At 44.5% G+C, this 20,647-nt stretch overlaps 1 protein-coding gene across 1 annotated transcript in view; it reads right to left on the minus strand.

The window, feature by feature from the left end:
* The window catches only part of ccser1 (coiled-coil serine-rich protein 1), a 178,793-nt gene that overhangs the window by 101,987 nt on the left and 56,159 nt on the right, over window positions 1–20,647 (minus strand). The window contains 1 exon segment of the mRNA XM_034692672.1: window positions 20,095–20,172. Within this exon segment, the coding sequence (XP_034548563.1) occupies window positions 20,095–20,172 (78 nt within the window).

Consider the following 20,647-nt stretch of genomic DNA (forward strand, 5'->3'; position numbering starts at 1 on the left):
CTAAGCCTAACCCTAAGCCTAATTCAGATCAGTTTTGTACCTATAACTCCTCAACAGAAGGTCCTAGAGACTCCAAACCAAGCTCCGTCCCACATAATATGGCCACGGGCTTTCCAATGGTACCATCCACGACTCTCTACGGCCCACCGTTCAGGATATACGGCAATTTTGAAAATAAAAAATTACGTGTCTCCGGAACCGGAAGTCGCAAAGATTTGGGACCAAGCTCTAATCCCAATTGTCAGCCATGGGCTTTCCAACGGTACCACCCACGACTCTCTACGACCTTCCCTAAGCCTAACCCTAACCCTAATCCTAGCCTTAAATCAGATCAGTTTTGTACCTATAACTCCTCAACAGAAGGTCCTAGAGACTCCAAACCAAGATCCGTCAACATAATATGGCCACGGGCTTTCCAACGGTACCACCAATGACTCTCTGCGACCTTCCCTAACCCTAACCCTAACCCTAACCCTAACCCATGACTCTCTACGACCTTCCCTAAGCCTAACCCTAAGCCTAATTCAGATCAGTTTTGTACCTATAACTCCTCAACAGAAGGTCCTAGAGACTCCAAACCAAGCTCCGTCCCACATAATATGGCCACGGGCTTTCCAATGGTACCATCCACGACTCTCTACGGCCCACCGTTCAGGATATACGGCAATTTTGAAAATAAAAAATTACGTGTCTCCGGAACCGGAAGTCGCAAAGATTTGGGACCAAGCTCTAACCCCAATTGTCAGCCATGGGCTTTCCAACGGTACCACCCACGACTCTCTACGACCTTCCCTAACCCTAACCCTAACCCTAATCCTAGCCTTAAATCAGATCAGTTTTGTACCTGTAACTCCTCAACAGAAGGTCCTAGAGACTCCAAACCAAGATCCGTCAACATAATATGGCCACGGGCTTTCCAACGGTACCACCAATGACTCTCTGCGACCTTCCCTAACCCTAACCCTAACCCTAACCCTAACCCATGACTCTCTACGACCTTCCCTAAGCCTAACCCTAAGCCTAATTCAGATCAGTTTTGTACCTATAACTCCTCAACAGAAGGTCCTAGAGACTCCAAACCAAGATTCTTCACACATAATATGGCCACGGGCTTTCCAACGGTACCACCCATGACTCTCTGCGACCTTCCCTAACCCTAACCCATGACTCTCTACGACCTTCCCTAAGCCTAACCCTAAGCCTAAGCCTAACCCCAATTCAGATCAGTTTTTTACCTATAACTCCTCAACAGAAGGTCCTAGAGACTCCAAACCAAGCTCCGTCCCACATAATATGACCACGGGCTTTCCAATGGTACCATCCACGACTCTCTACGGCCCACCGTTCAGGAGATACGGCAATTTTGAAAATAAAAAATTACGTGTCTCCGGAACCGGAAGTCGCAAAGATTTGGGACCAAGCTCTAACCCCAATTGTCAGCCATGGGCTTTCCAACGGTACCACCCACGACTCTCTACGACCTTCCCTAAGCCTAACCCTAACCCTAATCCTAGCCTTAAATCAGATCAGTTTTGTACCTGTAACTCCTCAACAGAAGGTCCTAGAGACTCCAAACCAAGATCCGTCAACATAATATGGCCACGGGCTTTCCAACGGTACCACCAATGACTCTCTGCGACCTTCCCTAACCCTAACCCTAACCCTAACCCATGACTCTCTACGACCTTCCCTAAGCCTAACCCTAAGCCTAATTCAGATCAGTTTTGTACCTATAACTCCTCAACAGAAGGTCCTAGAGACTCCAAACCAAGCTCCGTCCCACATAATATGGCCACGGGCTTTCCAATGGTACCATCCACGACTCTCTACGGCCCATCGTTCAGGAGATACGGCAATTTTGAAAATAAAACATGACGTATCTCCGGAACCGGAAGTCGCAAAGATTTGGGACCAAGCTCTAACCCCAATTGTCAGCCATGGGCTTTCCAACGGTACCACCCACGACTCTCTACGACCTTCCCTAAGCCTAACCCTAACCCTAATCCTAGCCTTAATTCAGATCAGTTTTGTACCTGTAACTCCTCAACAGAAGGTCCTAGAGACTCCAAACCAAGATCCGTCAACATAATATGGCCACGGGCTTTCCAACGGTACCACCAATGACTCTCTGCGACCTTCCCTAACCCTAACCCTAACCCTAACCCATGACTCTCTACGACCTTCCCTAAGCCTAACCCTAAGCCTAATTCAGATCAGTTTTGTACCTATAACTCCTCAACAGAAGGTCCTAGAGACTCCAAACCAAGATTCTTCACACATAATATGGCCACGGGCTTTCCAACGGTACCACCCATGACTCTCTGCGACCTTCCCTAACCCTAACCCATGACTCTCTACGACCTTCCCTAAGCCTAACCCTAAGCCTAAGCCTAACCCCAATTCAGATCAGTTTTTTACCTATAACTCCTCAACAGAAGGTCCTAGAGACTCCAAACCAAGCTCCGTCCCCCATAATATGACCACGGGCTTTCCAATGGTACCATCCACGACTCTCTACGGCCCACCGTTCAGGAGATACGGCAATTTTGAAAATAAAAATTGACGTATCTCCGGAACCGGAAGTCGCAAAGATTTGGGACCAAGCTCTAACCCCAATTGTCAGCCATGGGCTTTCCAACGGTACCACCCACGACTCTCTACGACCTTCCCTAAGCCTAACCCTAACCCTAATCCTAGCCTTAAATCAGATCAGTTTTGTACCTGTAACTCCTCAACAGAAGGTCCTAGAGACTCCAAACCAAGATCCGTCATCATAATATGGCCACGGGCTTTCCAACGGTACCACCAATGACTCTCTGCGACCTTCCCTAACCCTAACCCTAACCCTAACCCATGACTCTCTACGACCTTCCCTAAGCCTAAGCCTAAGCCTAATTCAGATCAGTTTTGTACCTATAACTCCTCAACAGAAGGTCCTAGAGACTCCAAACCAAGCTCCGTCCCACATAATATGGCCACGGGCTTTCCAATGGTACCATCCACGACTCTCTACGGCCCATCGTTCAGGAGATACGGCAATTTTGAAAATAAAACATGACGTATCTCCGGAACCGGAAGTCGCAAAGATTTGGGACCAAGCTCTAACCCCAATTGTCAGCCATGGGCTTTCCAACGGTACCACCCACGACTCTCTACGACCTTCCCTAAGCCTAACCCTAACCCTAATCCTAGCCTTAAATCAGATCAGTTTTGTACCTGTAACTCCTCAACAGAAGGTCCTAGAGACTCCAAACCAAGATCCGTCAACATAATATGGCCACGGGCTTTCCAACGGTACCACCAATGACTCTCTGCGACCTTCCCTAACCCTAACCCTAACCCTAACCCATGACTCTCTACGACCTTCCCTAAGCCTAACCCTAAGCCTAATTCAGATCAGTTTTGTACCTATAACTCCTCAACAGAAGGTCCTAGAGACTCCAAACCAAGATTCTTCACACATAATATGGCCACGGGCTTTCCAACGGTACCACCCATGACTCTCTGCGACCTTCCCTAACCCTAACCCATGACTCTCTACGACCTTCCCTAAGCCTAACCCTAAGCCTAAGCCTAACCCCAATTCAGATCAGTTTTTTACCTATAACTCCTCAACAGAAGGTCCTAGAGACTCCAAACCAAGCTCCGTCCCACATAATATGGCCACGGGCTTTCCAATGGTACCATCCACGACTCTCTACGGCCCACCGTTCAGGAGATACGGCAATTTTGAAAATAAAAAATTACGTATCTCCGGAACCGGAAGTCGCAAAGATTTGGGACCAAGCTCTAACCCCAATTGTCAGCCATGGGCTTTCCAACGGTACCACCCACGACTCTCTACGACCTTCCCTAAGCCTAACCCTAACCCTAATCCTAGCCTTAATCAGATCAGTTTTGTACCTGTAACTCCTCAACAGAAGGTCCTAGAGACTCCAAACCAAGATCCGTCACATAATATGGCCACGGGCTTTCCAACGGTACCACCCATGACTCTCTGCGACCTTCCCTAACCCTAACCCTAACCCTAACCCATGACTCTCTACGACCTTCCCTAAGCCTAACCCTAAGCCTAATTCAGATCAGTTTTGTACCTATAACTCCTCAACAGAAGGTCCTAGAGACTCCAAACCAAGATTCTTCACACATAATATGGCCACGGGCTTTCCAACGGTACCACCCATGACTCTCTGCGACCTTCCCTAACCCTAACCCATGACTCTCTACGACCTTCCCTAAGCCTAACCCTAAGCCTAATTCAGATCAGTTTTGTACCTATAACTCCTCAACAGAAGGTCCTAGAGACTCCAAACCAAGCTCCGTCCCACATAATATGGCCACGGGCTTTCCAATGGTACCATCCACGACTCTCTACGGCCCATCGTTCAGGATATACGGCAATTTTGAAAATAAAAAATTACGTGTCTCCGGAACCGGAAGTCGTCAAGATTGGGGACCAAGCTCTAATCCCAATTGTCAGCCATGGGCTTTCCAACGGTACCACCCACGACTCTCTACGACCTTCCCTAAGCCTAACCCTAACCCTAATCCTAGCCTTAAATCAGATCAGTTTTGTACCTGTAACTCCTCAACAGAAGGTCCTAGAGACTCCAAACCAAGATCCGTCAACATAATATGGCCACGGGCTTTCCAACGGTACCACCAATGACTCTCTGCGACCTTCCCTAACCCTAACCCTAACCCTAACCCTAACCCATGACTCTCTACGACCTTCCCTAAGCCTAACCCTAAGCCTAATTCAGATCAGTTTTGTACCTATAACTCCTCAACAGAAGGTCCTAGAGACTCCAAACCAAGCTCCGTCCCACATAATATGGCCACGGGCTTTCCAATGGTACCATCCACGACTCTCTACGGCCCACCGTTCAGGATATACGGCAATTTTGAAAATAAAAAATTACGTGTCTCCGGAACCGGAAGTCGCAAAGATTTGGGACCAAGCTCTAACCCCAATTGTCAGCCATGGGCTTTCCAACGGTACCACCCACGACTCTCTACGACCTTCCCTAACCCTAACCCTAACCCTAATCCTAGCCTTAAATCAGATCAGTTTTGTACCTGTAACTCCTCAACAGAAGGTCCTAGAGACTCCAAACCAAGATCCGTCAACATAATATGGCCACGGGCTTTCCAACGGTACCACCAATGACTCTCTGCGACCTTCCCTAACCCTAACCCTAACCCTAACCCTAACCCATGACTCTCTACGACCTTCCCTAAGCCTAACCCTAAGCCTAATTCAGATCAGTTTTGTACCTATAACTCCTCAACAGAAGGTCCTAGAGACTCCAAACCAAGATTCTTCACACATAATATGGCCACGGGCTTTCCAACGGTACCACCCATGACTCTCTGCGACCTTCCCTAACCCTAACCCATGACTCTCTACGACCTTCCCTAAGCCTAACCCTAAGCCTAAGCCTAACCCCAATTCAGATCAGTTTTTTACCTATAACTCCTCAACAGAAGGTCCTAGAGACTCCAAACCAAGCTCCGTCCCCCATAATATGACCACGGGCTTTCCAATGGTACCATCCACGACTCTCTACGGCCCACCGTTCAGGAGATACGGCAATTTTGAAAATAAAAAATTACGTGTCTCCGGAACCGGAAGTCGCAAAGATTTGGGACCAAGCTCTAACCCCAATTGTCAGCCATGGGCTTTCCAACGGTACCACCCACGACTCTCTACGACCTTCCCTAAGCCTAACCCTAACCCTAATCCTAGCCTTAAATCAGATCAGTTTTGTACCTGTAACTCCTCAACAGAAGGTCCTAGAGACTCCAAACCAAGATCCGTCAACATAATATGGCCACGGGCTTTCCAACGGTACCACCAATGACTCTCTGCGACCTTCCCTAACCCTAACCCTAACCCTAACCCATGACTCTCTACGACCTTCCCTAAGCCTAACCCTAAGCCTAATTCAGATCAGTTTTGTACCTATAACTCCTCAACAGAAGGTCCTAGAGACTCCAAACCAAGCTCCGTCCCACATAATATGGCCACGGGCTTTCCAATGGTACCATCCACGACTCTCTACGGCCCACCGTTCAGGAGATACGGCAATTTTGAAAATAAAACATGACGTATCTCCGGAACCGGAAGTCGCAAAGATTTGGGACCAAGCTCTAACCCCAATTGTCAGCCATGGGCTTTCCAACGGAACCACCCACGACTCTCTACGACCTTCCCTAAGCCTAACCCTAACCCTAATCCTAGCCTTAATTCAGATCAGTTTTGTACCTGTAACTCCTCAACAGAAGGTCCTAGAGACTCCAAACCAAGATCCGTCATCATAATATGGCCACGGGCTTTCCAACGGTACCACCAATGACTCTCTGCGACCTTCCCTAACCCTAACCCTAACCCATGAATCTCTACGACCTTCCCTAAGCCTAACCCTAAGCCTAATTCAGATCAGTTTTGTACCTATAACTCCTCAACAGAAGGTCCTAGAGACTCCAAACCAAGCTCCGTCCCACATAATATGGCCACGGGCTTTCCAACGGTACCACCCATGACTCTCTGCGACCTTCCCTAACCCTAACCCATGACTCTCTACGACCTTCCCTAAGCCTAACCCTAAGCCTAAGCCTAACCCAAATTCAGATCAGTTTTTTACCTATAACTCCTCAACAGAAGGTCCTAGAGACTCCAAACCAAGCTCCGTCCCCCATAATATGACCACGGGCTTTCCAATGGTACCATCCACGACTCTCTACGGCCCACCGTTCAGGAGATACGGCAATTTTGAAAATAAAAAATTACGTGTCTCCGGAACCGGAAGTCGCAAAGATTTGGGACCAAGCTCTAACCCCAATTGTCAGCCATGGGCTTTCCAACGGTACCACCCACGACTCTCTACGACCTTCCCTAAGCCTAACCCTAACCCTAATCCTAGCCTTAAATCAGATCAGTTTTGTACCTGTAACTCCTCAACAGAAGGTCCTAGAGACTCCAAACCAAGATCCGTCAACATAATATGGCCACGGGCTTTCCAACGGTACCACCAATGACTCTCTGCGACCTTCCCTAACCCTAACCCTAACCCTAACCCATGACTCTCTACGACCTTCCCTAAGCCTAACCCTAAGCCTAATTCAGATCAGTTTTGTACCTATAACTCCTCAACAGAAGGTCCTAGAGACTCCAAACCAAGCTCCGTCCCACATAATATGGCCACGGGCTTTCCAATGGTACCATCCACGACTCTCTACGGCCCACCGTTCAGGAGATACGGCAATTTTGAAAATAAAACATGACGTATCTCCGGAACCGGAAGTCGCAAAGATTTGGGACCAAGCTCTAACCCCAATTGTCAGCCATGGGCTTTCCAACGGAACCACCCACGACTCTCTACGACCTTCCCTAAGCCTAACCCTAACCCTAATCCTAGCCTTAAATCAGATCAGTTTTGTACCTGTAACTCCTCAACAGAAGGTCCTAGAGACTCCAAACCAAGATCCGTCATCATAATATGGCCACGGGCTTTCCAACGGTACCACCAATGACTCTCTGCGACCTTCCCTAACCCTAACCCTAACCCATGAATCTCTACGACCTTCCCTAAGCCTAACCCTAAGCCTAATTCAGATCAGTTTTGTACCTATAACTCCTCAACAGAAGGTCCTAGAGACTCCAAACCAAGCTCCGTCCCACATAATATGGCCACGGGCTTTCCAACGGTACCACCCATGACTCTCTGCGACCTTCCCTAACCCTAACCCATGACTCTCTACGACCTTCCCTAAGCCTAACCCTAAGCCTAAGCCTAACCCCAATTCAGATCAGTTTTTTACCTATAACTCCTCAACAGAAGGTCCTAGAGACTCCAAACCAAGCTCCGTCCCACATAATATGGCCACGGGCTTTCCAACAGTACCATCCACGACTCTCTACGGCCCATCGTTCAGGAGATACGGCAATTTTGAAAATAAAACATGACGTATCTCCGGAACCGGAAGTCGCAAAGATTTGGGACCAAGCTCTAACCCCAATTGTCAGCCATGGGCTTTCCAACGGTACCACCCACGACTCTCTACGACCTTCCCCAAGCCTAACCCTAACCCTAATCCTAGCCTTAATTCAGATCAGTTTTGTACCTGTAACTCCTCAACAGAAGGTCCTAGAGACTCCAAACCAAGATCCGTCAACATAATATGGCCACGGGCTTTCCAACAGTACCACCAATGACTCTCTGCGACCTTCCCTAACCCTAACCCTAACCCTAACCCTAACCCATGACTCTCTACGACCTTCCCTAAGCCTAACCCTAAGCCTAATTAAGATCAGTTTTTTACCTATAACTCCTCAACAGAAGGTCCTAGAGACTCCAAACCAAGCTCCGTCCCACATAATATGGCCACGGGCTTTCCAATGGTACCATCCACGACTCTCTACGGCCCACCGTTCAGGAGATACGGCAATTTTGAAAATAAAAAATTACGTGTCTCCGGAACCGGAAGTCGCAAAGATTTGGGACCAAGCTCTAATCCCAATTGTCAGCCATGGGCTTTCCAACGGTACCACCCACGACTCTCTACGACCTTCCCTAAGCCTAACCCTAACCCTAATCCTAGCCTTAAATCAGATCAGTTTTGTACCTGTAACTCCTCAACAGAAGGTCCTAGAGACTCCAAACCAAGATCCGTCAACATAATATGGCCACGGGCTTTCCAACGGTACCACCAATGACTCTCTGCGACCTTCCCTAACCCTAACCCTAACCCTAACCCTAACCCTAACCCATGACTCTCTACGACCTTCCCTAAGCCTAACCCTAAGCCTAATTCAGATCAGTTTTGTACCTATAACTCCTCAACAGAAGGTCCTAGAGACTCCAAACCAAGCTCCGTCCCACATAATATGGCCACGGGCTTTCCAACAGTACCATCCACGACTCTCTACGACCTTCCCTAAGCCTAACCCTAACCCTAATCCTAGCCTTAATTCAGATCAGTTTTGTACCTGTAACTCCTCAACAGAAGGTCCTAGAGACTCCAAACCAAGATCCGTCCCACATAATATGGCCACGGGCTTTCCAACAGTACCATCCACGACTCTCTACGGCCCATCGTTCAGGAGATACGGCAATTTTGAAAATAAAACATGACGTATCTCCGGAACCGGAAGTCGCAAAGATTTGGGACCAAGCTCTAACCCCAATTGTCAGCCATGGGCTTTCCAACGGTACCACCCACGACTCTCTACGACCTTCCCCAAGCCTAACCCTAACCCTAATCCTAGCCTTAATTCAGATCAGTTTTGTACCTGTAACTCCTCAACAGAAGGTCCTAGAGACTCCAAACCAAGATCCGTCAACATAATATGGCCACGGGCTTTCCAACAGTACCACCAATGACTCTCTGCGACCTTCCCTAACCCTAACCCTAACCCTAACCCTAACCCATGACTCTCTACGACCTTCCCTAAGCCTAACCCTAAGCCTAATTAAGATCAGTTTTTTACCTATAACTCCTCAACAGAAGGTCCTAGAGACTCCAAACCAAGCTCCGTCCCACATAATATGGCCACGGGCTTTCCAATGGTACCATCCACGACTCTCTACGGCCCACCGTTCAGGAGATACGGCAATTTTGAAAATAAAAAATTACGTGTCTCCGGAACCGGAAGTCGCAAAGATTTGGGACCAAGCTCTAATCCCAATTGTCAGCCATGGGCTTTCCAACGGTACCACCCACGACTCTCTACGACCTTCCCTAAGCCTAACCCTAACCCTAATCCTAGCCTTAAATCAGATCAGTTTTGTACCTGTAACTCCTCAACAGAAGGTCCTAGAGACTCCAAACCAAGATCCGTCAACATAATATGGCCACGGGCTTTCCAACGGTACCACCAATGACTCTCTGCGACCTTCCCTAACCCTAACCCTAACCCTAACCCTAACCCATGACTCTCTACGACCTTCCCTAAGCCTAACCCTAAGCCTAATTCAGATCAGTTTTGTACCTATAACTCCTCAACAGAAGGTCCTAGAGACTCCAAACCAAGCTCCGTCCCACATAATATGGCCACGGGCTTTCCAATGGTACCATCCACGACTCTCTACGACCTTCCCTAAGCCTAACCCTAACCCTAATCCTAGCCTTAATTCAGATCAGTTTTGTACCTGTAACTCCTCAACAGAAGGTCCTAGAGACTCCAAACCAAGATCCGTCAACATAATATGGCCACGGGCTTTCCAACGGTACCACCCATGACTCTCTGCGACCTTCCCTAACCCTAACCCTAACCCATGACTCTCTACGACCTTCCCTAAGCCTAACCCTAAGCCTAATTCAGATCAGTTTTGTACCTATAACTCCTCAACAGAAGGTCCTAGAGACTCCAAACCAAGATTCTTCACACATAATATGGCCACGGGCTTTCCAACGGTACCACCCATGACTCTCTGCGACCTTCCCTAACCCTAACCCATGACTCTCTACGACCTTCCCTAAGCCTAACCCTAAGCCTAAGCCTAACCCTAATTCAGATCAGTTTTTTACCTATAACTCCTCAACAGAAGGTCCTAGAGACTCCAAACCAAGCTCCGTCCCACATAATATGGCCACGGGCTTTCCAACAGTACCATCCACGACTCTCTACGGCCCATCGTTCAGGAGATACGGCAATTTTGAAAATAAAACATGACGTATCTCCGGAACCGGAAGTCGCAAAGATTTGGGACCAAGCTCTAACCCCAATTGTCAGCCATTGGCTTTCCAACGGTACCACCCACGACTCTCTACGACCTTCCCTAAGCCTAACCCTAACCCTAATCCTAGCCTTAATTCAGATCAGTTTTGTACCTGTAACTCCTCAACAGAAGGTCCTAGAGACTCCAAACCAAGATCCTTCATCATAATATGGCCACGGGCTTTCCAACGGTACCACCCATGACTCTCTGCGACCTTCCCTAACCCTAACCCTAACCCTAACCCATGACTCTCTACGACCTTCCCTAAGCCTAACCCTAAGCCTAATTCAGATCAGTTTTGTACCTATAACTCCTCAACAGAAGGTCCTAGAGACTCCAAACCAAGATTCTTCACACATAATATGGCCACGGGCTTTCCAACGGTACCACCCATGACTCTCTGCGACCTTCCCTAACCCTAACCCATGACTCTCTACGACCTTCCCTAAGCCTAACCCTAAGCCTAAGCCTAACCCTAATTCAGATCAGTTTTTTACCTATAACTCCTCAACAGAAGGTCCTAGAGACTCCAAACCAAGCTCCGTCCCACATAATATGGCCACAGGCTTTCCAATGGTACCATCCACGACTCTCTACGGCCCATCGTTCAGGAGATACGGCAATTTTGAAAATAAAAAATTACGTATCTCCGGAACCGGAAGTCGCAAAGATTTGGGACCAAGCTCTAACCCCAATTGTCAGCCATGGGCTTTCCAACGGTACCACCCACGACTCTCTACGACCTTCCCTAAGCCTAACCCTAACCCTAATCCTAGCCTTAATTCAGATCAGTTTTGTACCTGTAACTCCTCAACAGAAGGTCCTAGAGACTCCAAACCAAGATTCTTCACACATAATATGGCCACAGGCTTTCCAACGGTACCACCCATGACTCTCTGCGACCTTCCCTAACCCTAACCCATGACTCTCTACGACCTTCCCTAAGCCTAACCCTAAGCCTAAGCCTAACCCCAATTCAGATCAGTTTTTTACCTATAACTCCTCAACAGAAGGTCCTAGAGACTCCAAACCAAGCTCCGTCCCACATAATATGGCCACGGGCTTTCCAATGGTACCATCCACGACTCTCTACGGCCCACCGTTCAGGAGATACGGCAATTTTGAAAATAAAAAATGACGTATCTCCGGAACCGGAAGTCGCAAAGATTTGGGACCAAGCTCTAACCCCAATTGTCAGCCATGGGCTTTCCAACGGTACCACCCACGACTCTCTACGACCTTCCCTAAGCCTAACCCTAACCCTAATCCTAGCCTTAATTCAGATCAGTTTTGTACCTGTAACTCCTCAACAGAAGGTCCTAGAGACTCCAAACCAAGATCCGTCAACATAATATGGCCACGGGCTTTCCAACGGTACCACCCATGACTCTCTGCGACCTTCCCTAACCCTAACCCTAACCCTAACCCATGACTCTCTACGACCTTCCCTAAGCCTAACCCTAAGCCTAATTCAGATCAGTTTTGTACCTATAACTCCTCAACAGAAGGTCCTAGAGACTCCAAACCAAGATTCTTCACACATAATATGGCCACGGGCTTTCCAACGGTACCACCCATGACTCTCTGCGACCTTCCCTAACCCTAACCCATGACTCTCTACGACCTTCCCTAAGCCTAACCCTAAGCCTAAGCCTAACCCCAATTCAGATCAGTTTTTTACCTATAACTCCTCAACAGAAGGTCCTAGAGACTCCAAACCAAGCTCCGTCCCACATAATATGGCCACGGGCTTTCCAATGGTACCATCCACGACTCTCTACGGCCCACCGTTCAGGAGATACGGCAATTTTGAAAATAAAAAATTACGTATCTCCGGAACCGGAAGTCGCAAAGATTTGGGACCAAGCTCTAACCCCAATTGTCAGCCATGGGCTTTCCAACGGTACCACCCACGACTCTCTACGACCTTCCCTAAGCCTAACCCTAACCCTAATCCTAGCCTTAATTCAGATCAGTTTTGTACCTGTAACTCCTCAACAGAAGGTCCTAGAGACTCCAAACCAAGATCCGTCAACATAATATGGCCACGGGCTTTCCAACGGTACCACCAATGACTCTCTGCGACCTTCCCTTACCCTAACCCTAACCCTAACCCTAACCCATGACTCTCTACGACCTTCCCTAAGCCTAACCCTAAGCCTAATTCAGATCAGTTTTGTACCTATAACTCCTCAACAGAAGGTCATTATTATTATTATTATTATTATTATTATTATTATTATTATTATTATGAGTAGTAGTAGTAGTAGTAGAAGTAGTAGTAGTAGTAGTTGTAGTAGTAGCAGCAGTATTATTATTATTATTATTATTATTATTATTATTATACCAATGATGATAATGTTATTCTTTTCTAATTTATTATTTTTATTACATTTTTTAGGTCACTGCCAGATATAAATATCAGTGACATGCGCACAAGCCTTAACCCTGACACTGCTTTTATTTGCCAAACTATGGTATGAAATGTTGGCCATACTGCTGACTCTCATCAAATTACGACCTTGGTAACATACTATTTATGCACGCTGACAAAGAAGGTTGAGAAAAGCAGCTTAAGTGTAAAAAAAAAAAAAAAAGAGGGAGGTGATAAAAAATGTGTCACTTGCTTGGACAGATAAGGTATCATGCCTTCAAGAATGTACAATAAAAAACTCTGACCTTTGACGCCTGTCTTAATGAATTAATTCAGCTGTCAGTGCAGTAAAGACCAAGTCACCATCATCTCCGGAGTACGCTTCTATTCTATTCAGCAGTTTTGAAAGTTAAAGTTCTGTACATCTGGGCACATACAGTACAGCTGTGACGCAGTAACCTTCCTGTATAAACTGCTGGAGATGTTCTGTATTGTGATGTTATGGGTACTTTATCCGTCCAGTGCCCCTCAAAAGGCAATAAAACTGACAGCTCGCAAAGAAACAGTTGGGCAACCTGTCAAACCACTTCTGTAATATTTACGCTGTTTGAAACAGAAGAAAGCTGTCACCTGCCGAGATTTACAAAATGAAGCGGTAACCACTGAGATGCTTTATGTGATCACAGAGACATAATTAATACAGCTTAAGTAGTTACACAAATTATCCCAATTTCCTGCTGTGAATACTTCTACTGTATTTCACTGAGGAGAAACTGTAATGCACAGACACATCAATGAAATATACAAAGGCTGGTTGCACAAAGACAGGCTTTAACTCTTGCCTGGTTAAAATATATCAACTTCAAATATTAATCTGGAGTCTTTTAAATAGGATTAATGTTCTGTGTGCTCTTGGTTATTTAAGGCTCTTGAAACTAAAAAAGGCACATCTGATATGCTTTTTTGTGAAATTCGGCTCCATTAACAGAAAACAAATGTCTTCTGGAATATATTTCAACAAATATATAGGCATGTTACCTTGAATATTCAGTGCTTAGTGTTGTGGGAATGGATTTTCTAAGGTGTCTCTGCTGTCCCTGTGATATATGTCAGACGCAGACGTTTGGTGTCGACATAACCTAGGGGAGTTTTTGTTACATGAAACTTTTTGGTCTTCATTATAAAACAAACTACAGAAAAGTCATATTTGACAAGCAAGGGAAAAATACTGACCGGCTGTAATGCAGCAGATCAGTCCGACATGTCCTCTGTCTGAACCAAGTTTCTAAGACGTTGGCCTAATGAATAATTTGTGATATAAAAAGGCCTATTTAAATCTCAATATCAAGGGTTTTCAATCTCACATTACAGAATCACAGATCAGAGGCACAAAGATTTAACAGAAACTTAGAATCTGGACAGTGAATTCAGATATCTTTTTTATTCTATGAACTCTTGTCTTTCTCACATTAACGCACTCTAGAGGTTGACAGTTTGTGTGCAAAACTGGACACCCAGCTTTTGGTGTGAAGCTCAGACCACAGAGGGGAAAGGTTATTTGAAGTTACAGAGCCAAAAAAAAAGGACAAGGATGGAGAGAGAAAGAAGCTGAATGAGCCTGTTTTATGCTCCAGATTTTTATGAGAATATATATATGTACAATGAGTCTATCATTCAGATTTGTATCTGAAGGACTGAGTAAAAAAATAAGGAGTCAGGGAGTCGTGGAAGTCAGCAGAAAGGGTACCACTTAGGTGTTATGGTTGGAACTCCTGAGCGACAGACCCTTATATAGCTGTGCACTATAGAGCAGGGGTTCCCAAACTTTTCAGCCCACGACCCCCAAATATAGATGCCAAAGACTTGTTCCCCCCCCTGTCCCTCAAAGTGATTTAATGTGGCTTGATTTAGCTGGTCTGCAGAAAATTAGCCTTCCTATATGAGCATGTGGCTTTGTTTCCTGTGCTGCTTAGAATTAACCTACTGCTACTGATGCTTTTGATAATTAACTCTTCAATAACCTTAAGTCTAGCAACAAAGAAAGGCAGAAAACTCATTACATTTTTCTATTTTCAAGGTTTTATTTTAAGTTTAGCAACTATTTTTGTTGATATTTTTTATTTAAATGGGTAAAATGTACTATTTAAAAAAAAAACATTCTGGAGGACATCTCACGACCTCCCATTTGTGGTTCTGGACCCCTCAGGGGTCCAGACCCACACTTTGGGATCCCCTGCTATAGAGCATAATGGTTTTTTTTTGCATGTTTGTTTGTATTGGGGGTTTTTAATAGTGACTTTGTGCAATATAGTCAGGTGCAATACACAAGTGCAATAATAACAAACTGCAATAATAAGACTGGGAAAAAATTCACTCTCAAGAGTGATCTTTACTGCTCCTTGATTGATTTGTATGTTGTGTGTGTATGACAGTGTTTTTTCTGTTCCTGTATTTATTACTTTTTATACCTCGATAGTTTTTGTCTCTTTTAAATGGCACCTAATGAGGACTGCACCTTTCAATTCCATTGTACTTGTTGCAATGACAATCAAGGCATTCAATTCTATTCTATTGTATTCTTTGATTATTGAATAATAATAAAACGGTATAACTCATATGGAGTCATTTATTTCTGAACCAATACAGTTGATGCACACATTGTTATTAACAAATGTTACTGTAATATATTCTGGAATAAGTGATCTGGTCATTTTTGTCATCCGTGCATATTATTGAATTGAAATTGAAGCATATTAATCAATCCTAAATGTGATTGATATCCAATCAAATCCTGAATCAAAATCTAAATTGAATTGAATTGTGAGGTTCTTGATGATCCCTAACTCTACTGTCTACTCGTTTCCTGCACTTACTGCATCTTTTTAATCCTCTTTCACTGTGGCCTTGGTGCTGAGGACGTCTATAATTATAAATTTGCAGTCATTATCATTATACATTATTAATTTCTAATTATGCAGCATCTGACATCATGACAAATGTTTCACTATAAAAAGATGTTCCTCATGTGCTGAAACAAAGGTGAATGTACACAAACGTTGTTTAACTGGGGACAAAAGTTGCTGTCCAGGGCATTTTTTTTTTAATACACTGGTGTTCTGAATACACCTCCAGCAACAACTCTGAGTGAGATCAGTCTTCTAAAATACAGCAGAACACACTAACTGGGACAGAATATGGGAAAAATCATGTCACATGTATTGGGTCTAAATTAAACTAGGGCGCACTGTGACACTGCAGCCTCTCAGGTGGCTACCGTAGATTATTTTTACACCCGCAGAGTCGTTTTCTGGAGTTCCAGGACAAATTCTCTTCTCCTGGTACCTCCCACAAACTCTTTTTTTCCTCCCCTTCCATTTCTCTCCATCACCCTCCTCCCCAAACTCTTTCCTAGTTTTCCTCCCTCCCCTCAATCCCTTACACTACTGCATTTATTTTCTCCCCATGTATTAAATTATCTAACATAATATTATGAAACTGAATCCATTCCTTTTGTATGCAGCTCAACATTCTACCCCAGAGCCTTTCCCCCTCACTCCCTCATTCCTCAATCCATCTTATAGTCAAGTAGAACAATATCCTATTCTCAGCAGAGCAACTATGTCCTCATATTCTGCTCCCTCCTCATGCAATATGCTTTCTCCATCTTTATGTTGTTTCTTTTCTGTGCCTGCAGCTCTGTTAAAAGGTTAGCCTTTGCCTCCCACCTTCTTACTCATTCCTTCTCCATATATATACACACAGTAAATTCTCTTATTCCTCCACCTGTTTCCATCTTCTAACCTCAATCCCTTCACCTCCTCATAATGATCTCAATTCTGCTGCCTCTCCCTCATGAATGGGTAAGGAAAGGTTCAGGATATTTAGGCTGACTGCTTCATCTCGGATCGGGAAAGAGCAATACTTTGACAAAAGAAAAAGTTTTACTCTAACAATGGGCAGTTGGGGAAAATGCTTACAGTGTTCTTTGTCTTTCTTTCCTTTCCAAATCTACTTTGAGAAATAATTTTGTCCAGATTTTCTTAACACTTGGATGCCAGCTGGTGTCTGGTCTTCGAAAGAAGTTTGGCATGCACTAATATTTTAGAAATCTGGTGCTTTCTTAATACTTAACAATGTGGTGGAAAAACAGAAATCTCACATTTTCTGTCACTCCATCCAAGTTTCACAGAATTTCTAGTGATACTTTGAAACTTTTTTTACATCTTTTTTGAAACAGCTTAGTGAGGGAACTCTTCGTCCATGGCTCATTTCAAGTCTGTATAACTGAATCCACTGACAAATGGATATTTGTAACCCATTGTACTTACATGTATAACGGAACTCAAATTGTCAAATCTGTTTGCCTGATTGATGGTGGAAAAACTAAATTATTGCACATTTTTCTTTACCTTTTAGGTGAGTTACTGGTGGTTACAGGTCAAATCTTTATTTTTTGGGTTTGGAATGATAAATCAAATATTTGCCCTCATTTTTTCCTCAAAACTCTCCTGTTCCAACTTTCCCGCTGTCCACCTTCCCCGTCTGTCCATCATTCCTCCCTGAGAGAGTTGGAGCTAGAGCTGGTGTCTCCATGCTGCGTCCCACCCTACATTTTGTAATTTTTCCTTACCATCCAGCTGCCACTGAAACTCCATGTAGGTCAATAAAGAGGGCAAACACAAACACTGGCCCTCTCTAGCACACAAACACAAAAATTGCACACAAACTAAACCACAGTGAGAACAGAAAACACTGACTGAAGTATGCGTGTAGTCGCACATGACGTCCTGCAGCAGTACACTCATCAAGAAGCATGCTCGATTTTTAAGTGGAGGACTTTAGTCTGCACTGCTCCTTCTTCCTCTGCGAACAGTCTAAGAAAAACTCTACTGCCACCTGTCTCAGTCCCAGAGTGACAAAGTCCCTGCTAATCGCACAAAAACACACATTTGTGATGATCATGTCTAATCTAAGGCGCACAGCTTTGATGGACTAGGTCAACAAGGCCTGTCATGGAAAGCAAATCCCTTTCCCCCACTCTGTCACCTCCCTCACTTTATCACTATTTTTGCTTCTCTCTTATTATTCCCCTCTTCTCGTCCCTCTCCGCCTTAGCACTATGTTCTCTTTCTTTCTATTTGATCTCCTCTTGTTAATTGTTCTGATAAGCGTAAAACTGGAGGAGACACACTGATCAAAGGAAAATTAAATTTCATATTTTTGATCACAGACAGTATGCTGCATTCTTTTAATTGAACAAGTTGGCTCAGCTTAGTTAAGAGAGAGTGTAAGAGAAGAAGTGGCCTAGTGAGTAGTTTGATTTGTAGTGTCCTTAAAGAACAAAGACAGGGCCCCTCAAATATAATGCTGTGAGCCATACACTTTATTTTGTTATAACAAGTTTCAGCTGAGTAGACACTGTGCATGTGTTACCCTTTACATTGTGTTTACTTACACTTCACATTAAAATTGGTACTTCTGCAGAACCAGAGCCTACGATTGCTCCCCCCAAACGTAAATATTGGAAATTCCAATAAAATGTATTTAAACAAAACCAATATAGTATTGAGGGAAAGAAGAGTGGGGGCGGCTGTGGCTCAGTGGGTAGAATCGGTCGTCTTACAATCGGAAGGTTGGCGGTTTGATCCCAACTCCAGCAGTCAGCAGTTAAAGTGTCCATGAGCAAGACACTGAACCCCAAATTGCTCCGACTGTTGTTCAGCGGTGTGTGAATGTGTACAAATGAGAGATCAGCTAATACTGATGGTTCCCTATATTAGCAGCCTCTACCATCAGTGAGTGAATGGGTATGAATGGATGAACGCGACGAGTAGTATGTAAAAGCGCTTTGAGTGGTCAGACAGACTAGAAAAGCGCTATATAAGTACAAGTCCATTTACCATTTACCAAGAGAGGAAAAGAGGAAAAGAGGGAGGGTTGCCTTTATAGGCAATTCTACTATGAACAGAATGTACAAAATAAAGAGGACAAATATTGAGCCTCAGATGGCATAGAGACAGAGACAATGTAGTGTCCGTTCTACATCGTAAGTTCTATATTGTATCAGTATGAGAACTACTGTTTCAGTCAGAGCATGTTAAAAAAAATCCCAAAAGCAAGAAACAATCTGAATCAAGCTTTTTTAACAGATCTTTTGACAGCAGTTATGTGAAAAAATCAGTGTGAAACTGCTCAATTTGCAGCTGACCAAAATTCCAGACCTGCCAGAAATCCACCCGTCGACAGAGAGCCAGACCATTCAGGCAATGAATCAGGCTACTTGACCCTGCTTAAACTGCTTGTTAAATGACAGAAGAAATGCCACCCAGTTCCAAGTTCTAGTGCAGGTACAAAAAATGTCTTTATCCGTAGAGTTTCTGATATTCTTTAATGAGAGACCTTAAGTTAAGAGTGGGTTTTGGTTCCATTCAAATGACTTGATGGATGGCAATTACACTTGGTCTGGGTATTGCCAAAGTCACTCACCCAACAAATATGGGGGAATTAACTAAGAATAGATTGTGGCCGCTAATAGTACAAAGAATTGTGCATCATTTGCCCAACCTATCTGCTCTGTCTTAAGGTCTAATTTAGCTTCAGACAGCCCCAGACTGCCATTACTATAGTCAAATATATTTATGGTTTTGATCTAAAAAGTGTGACTTCACTCTTACCGTACATGGCTGTTTGTGCTTGTGTTTGTGATTTAGGTGTTTCTTGCCCCAAAATGAATGCACAATGGCTTATTTAAATGTATGCAAATAACACCATTGCACAAAGATGCCATTTGTGGTGCATTTAACCCTTTGTGCATGCTTTGAGAATTAGACAATGTCTTTTAGCTCATTTGCACAGATTTAGCTGGTGCAAAGGCACCGCAAGCCTTTTGTGAATAAGGCCCTCAGTATTCATCTCTCCTTTTCTCTGAAACCCAAAATGCAGAATTTGCTCAATGCAAAAGCATAACAAAACATAAAGTGGACTGCTTTAGGTTACCTTAAATGGAAGTGACTTTTCACTGCAAGGGCTGATGGGTAGGGACTGTAGGCTGCTGGCAGGACTCGTCTCTGTGCTCTGCAAAGACATAAATATATTATGGAAACATTAATAAGAGTTTTGATTTGCTCATCGTAATGAATATTGAGTGATTTTGACAGGATGTGTCCCAGTTAATAATTACATGTTTGTAATAATATGATAGCAAGTATTTTTGTTTTTAACTTCAGAATGAAAAACATTTTTTTTAACAGAATGAAAAATCGTTGATTTCGAGAAAAATTGGTCATATAAAACTGCTCTGGGGGCGCTGGTGGCCTTGCGGTCTAAGCGCCCCACGTACAGAGGCTACAGTCCTCATGGGGTCCTCATACAGTCCGCAGGGGTTGCCGGTTCGATTCCCAGCCGGTTGACCATTTCCTGCATGTCTCCCCCCGCTCTCTACTCCCCACATTTCCTGTCTCTCTTCAGCTGTCCTATAAAATAAAGGCAAAAGGCCAAAATGTATAACTTAAAAAAAAAAATTTGCTCTGCATTGTAATTTGTTTGTGGT

The sequence above is a fragment of the Notolabrus celidotus genome, chromosome 9, assembly GCF_009762535.1.
Source record: "Notolabrus celidotus isolate fNotCel1 chromosome 9, fNotCel1.pri, whole genome shotgun sequence".
Taxonomy (NCBI): domain Eukaryota; kingdom Metazoa; phylum Chordata; class Actinopteri; order Labriformes; family Labridae; genus Notolabrus; species Notolabrus celidotus.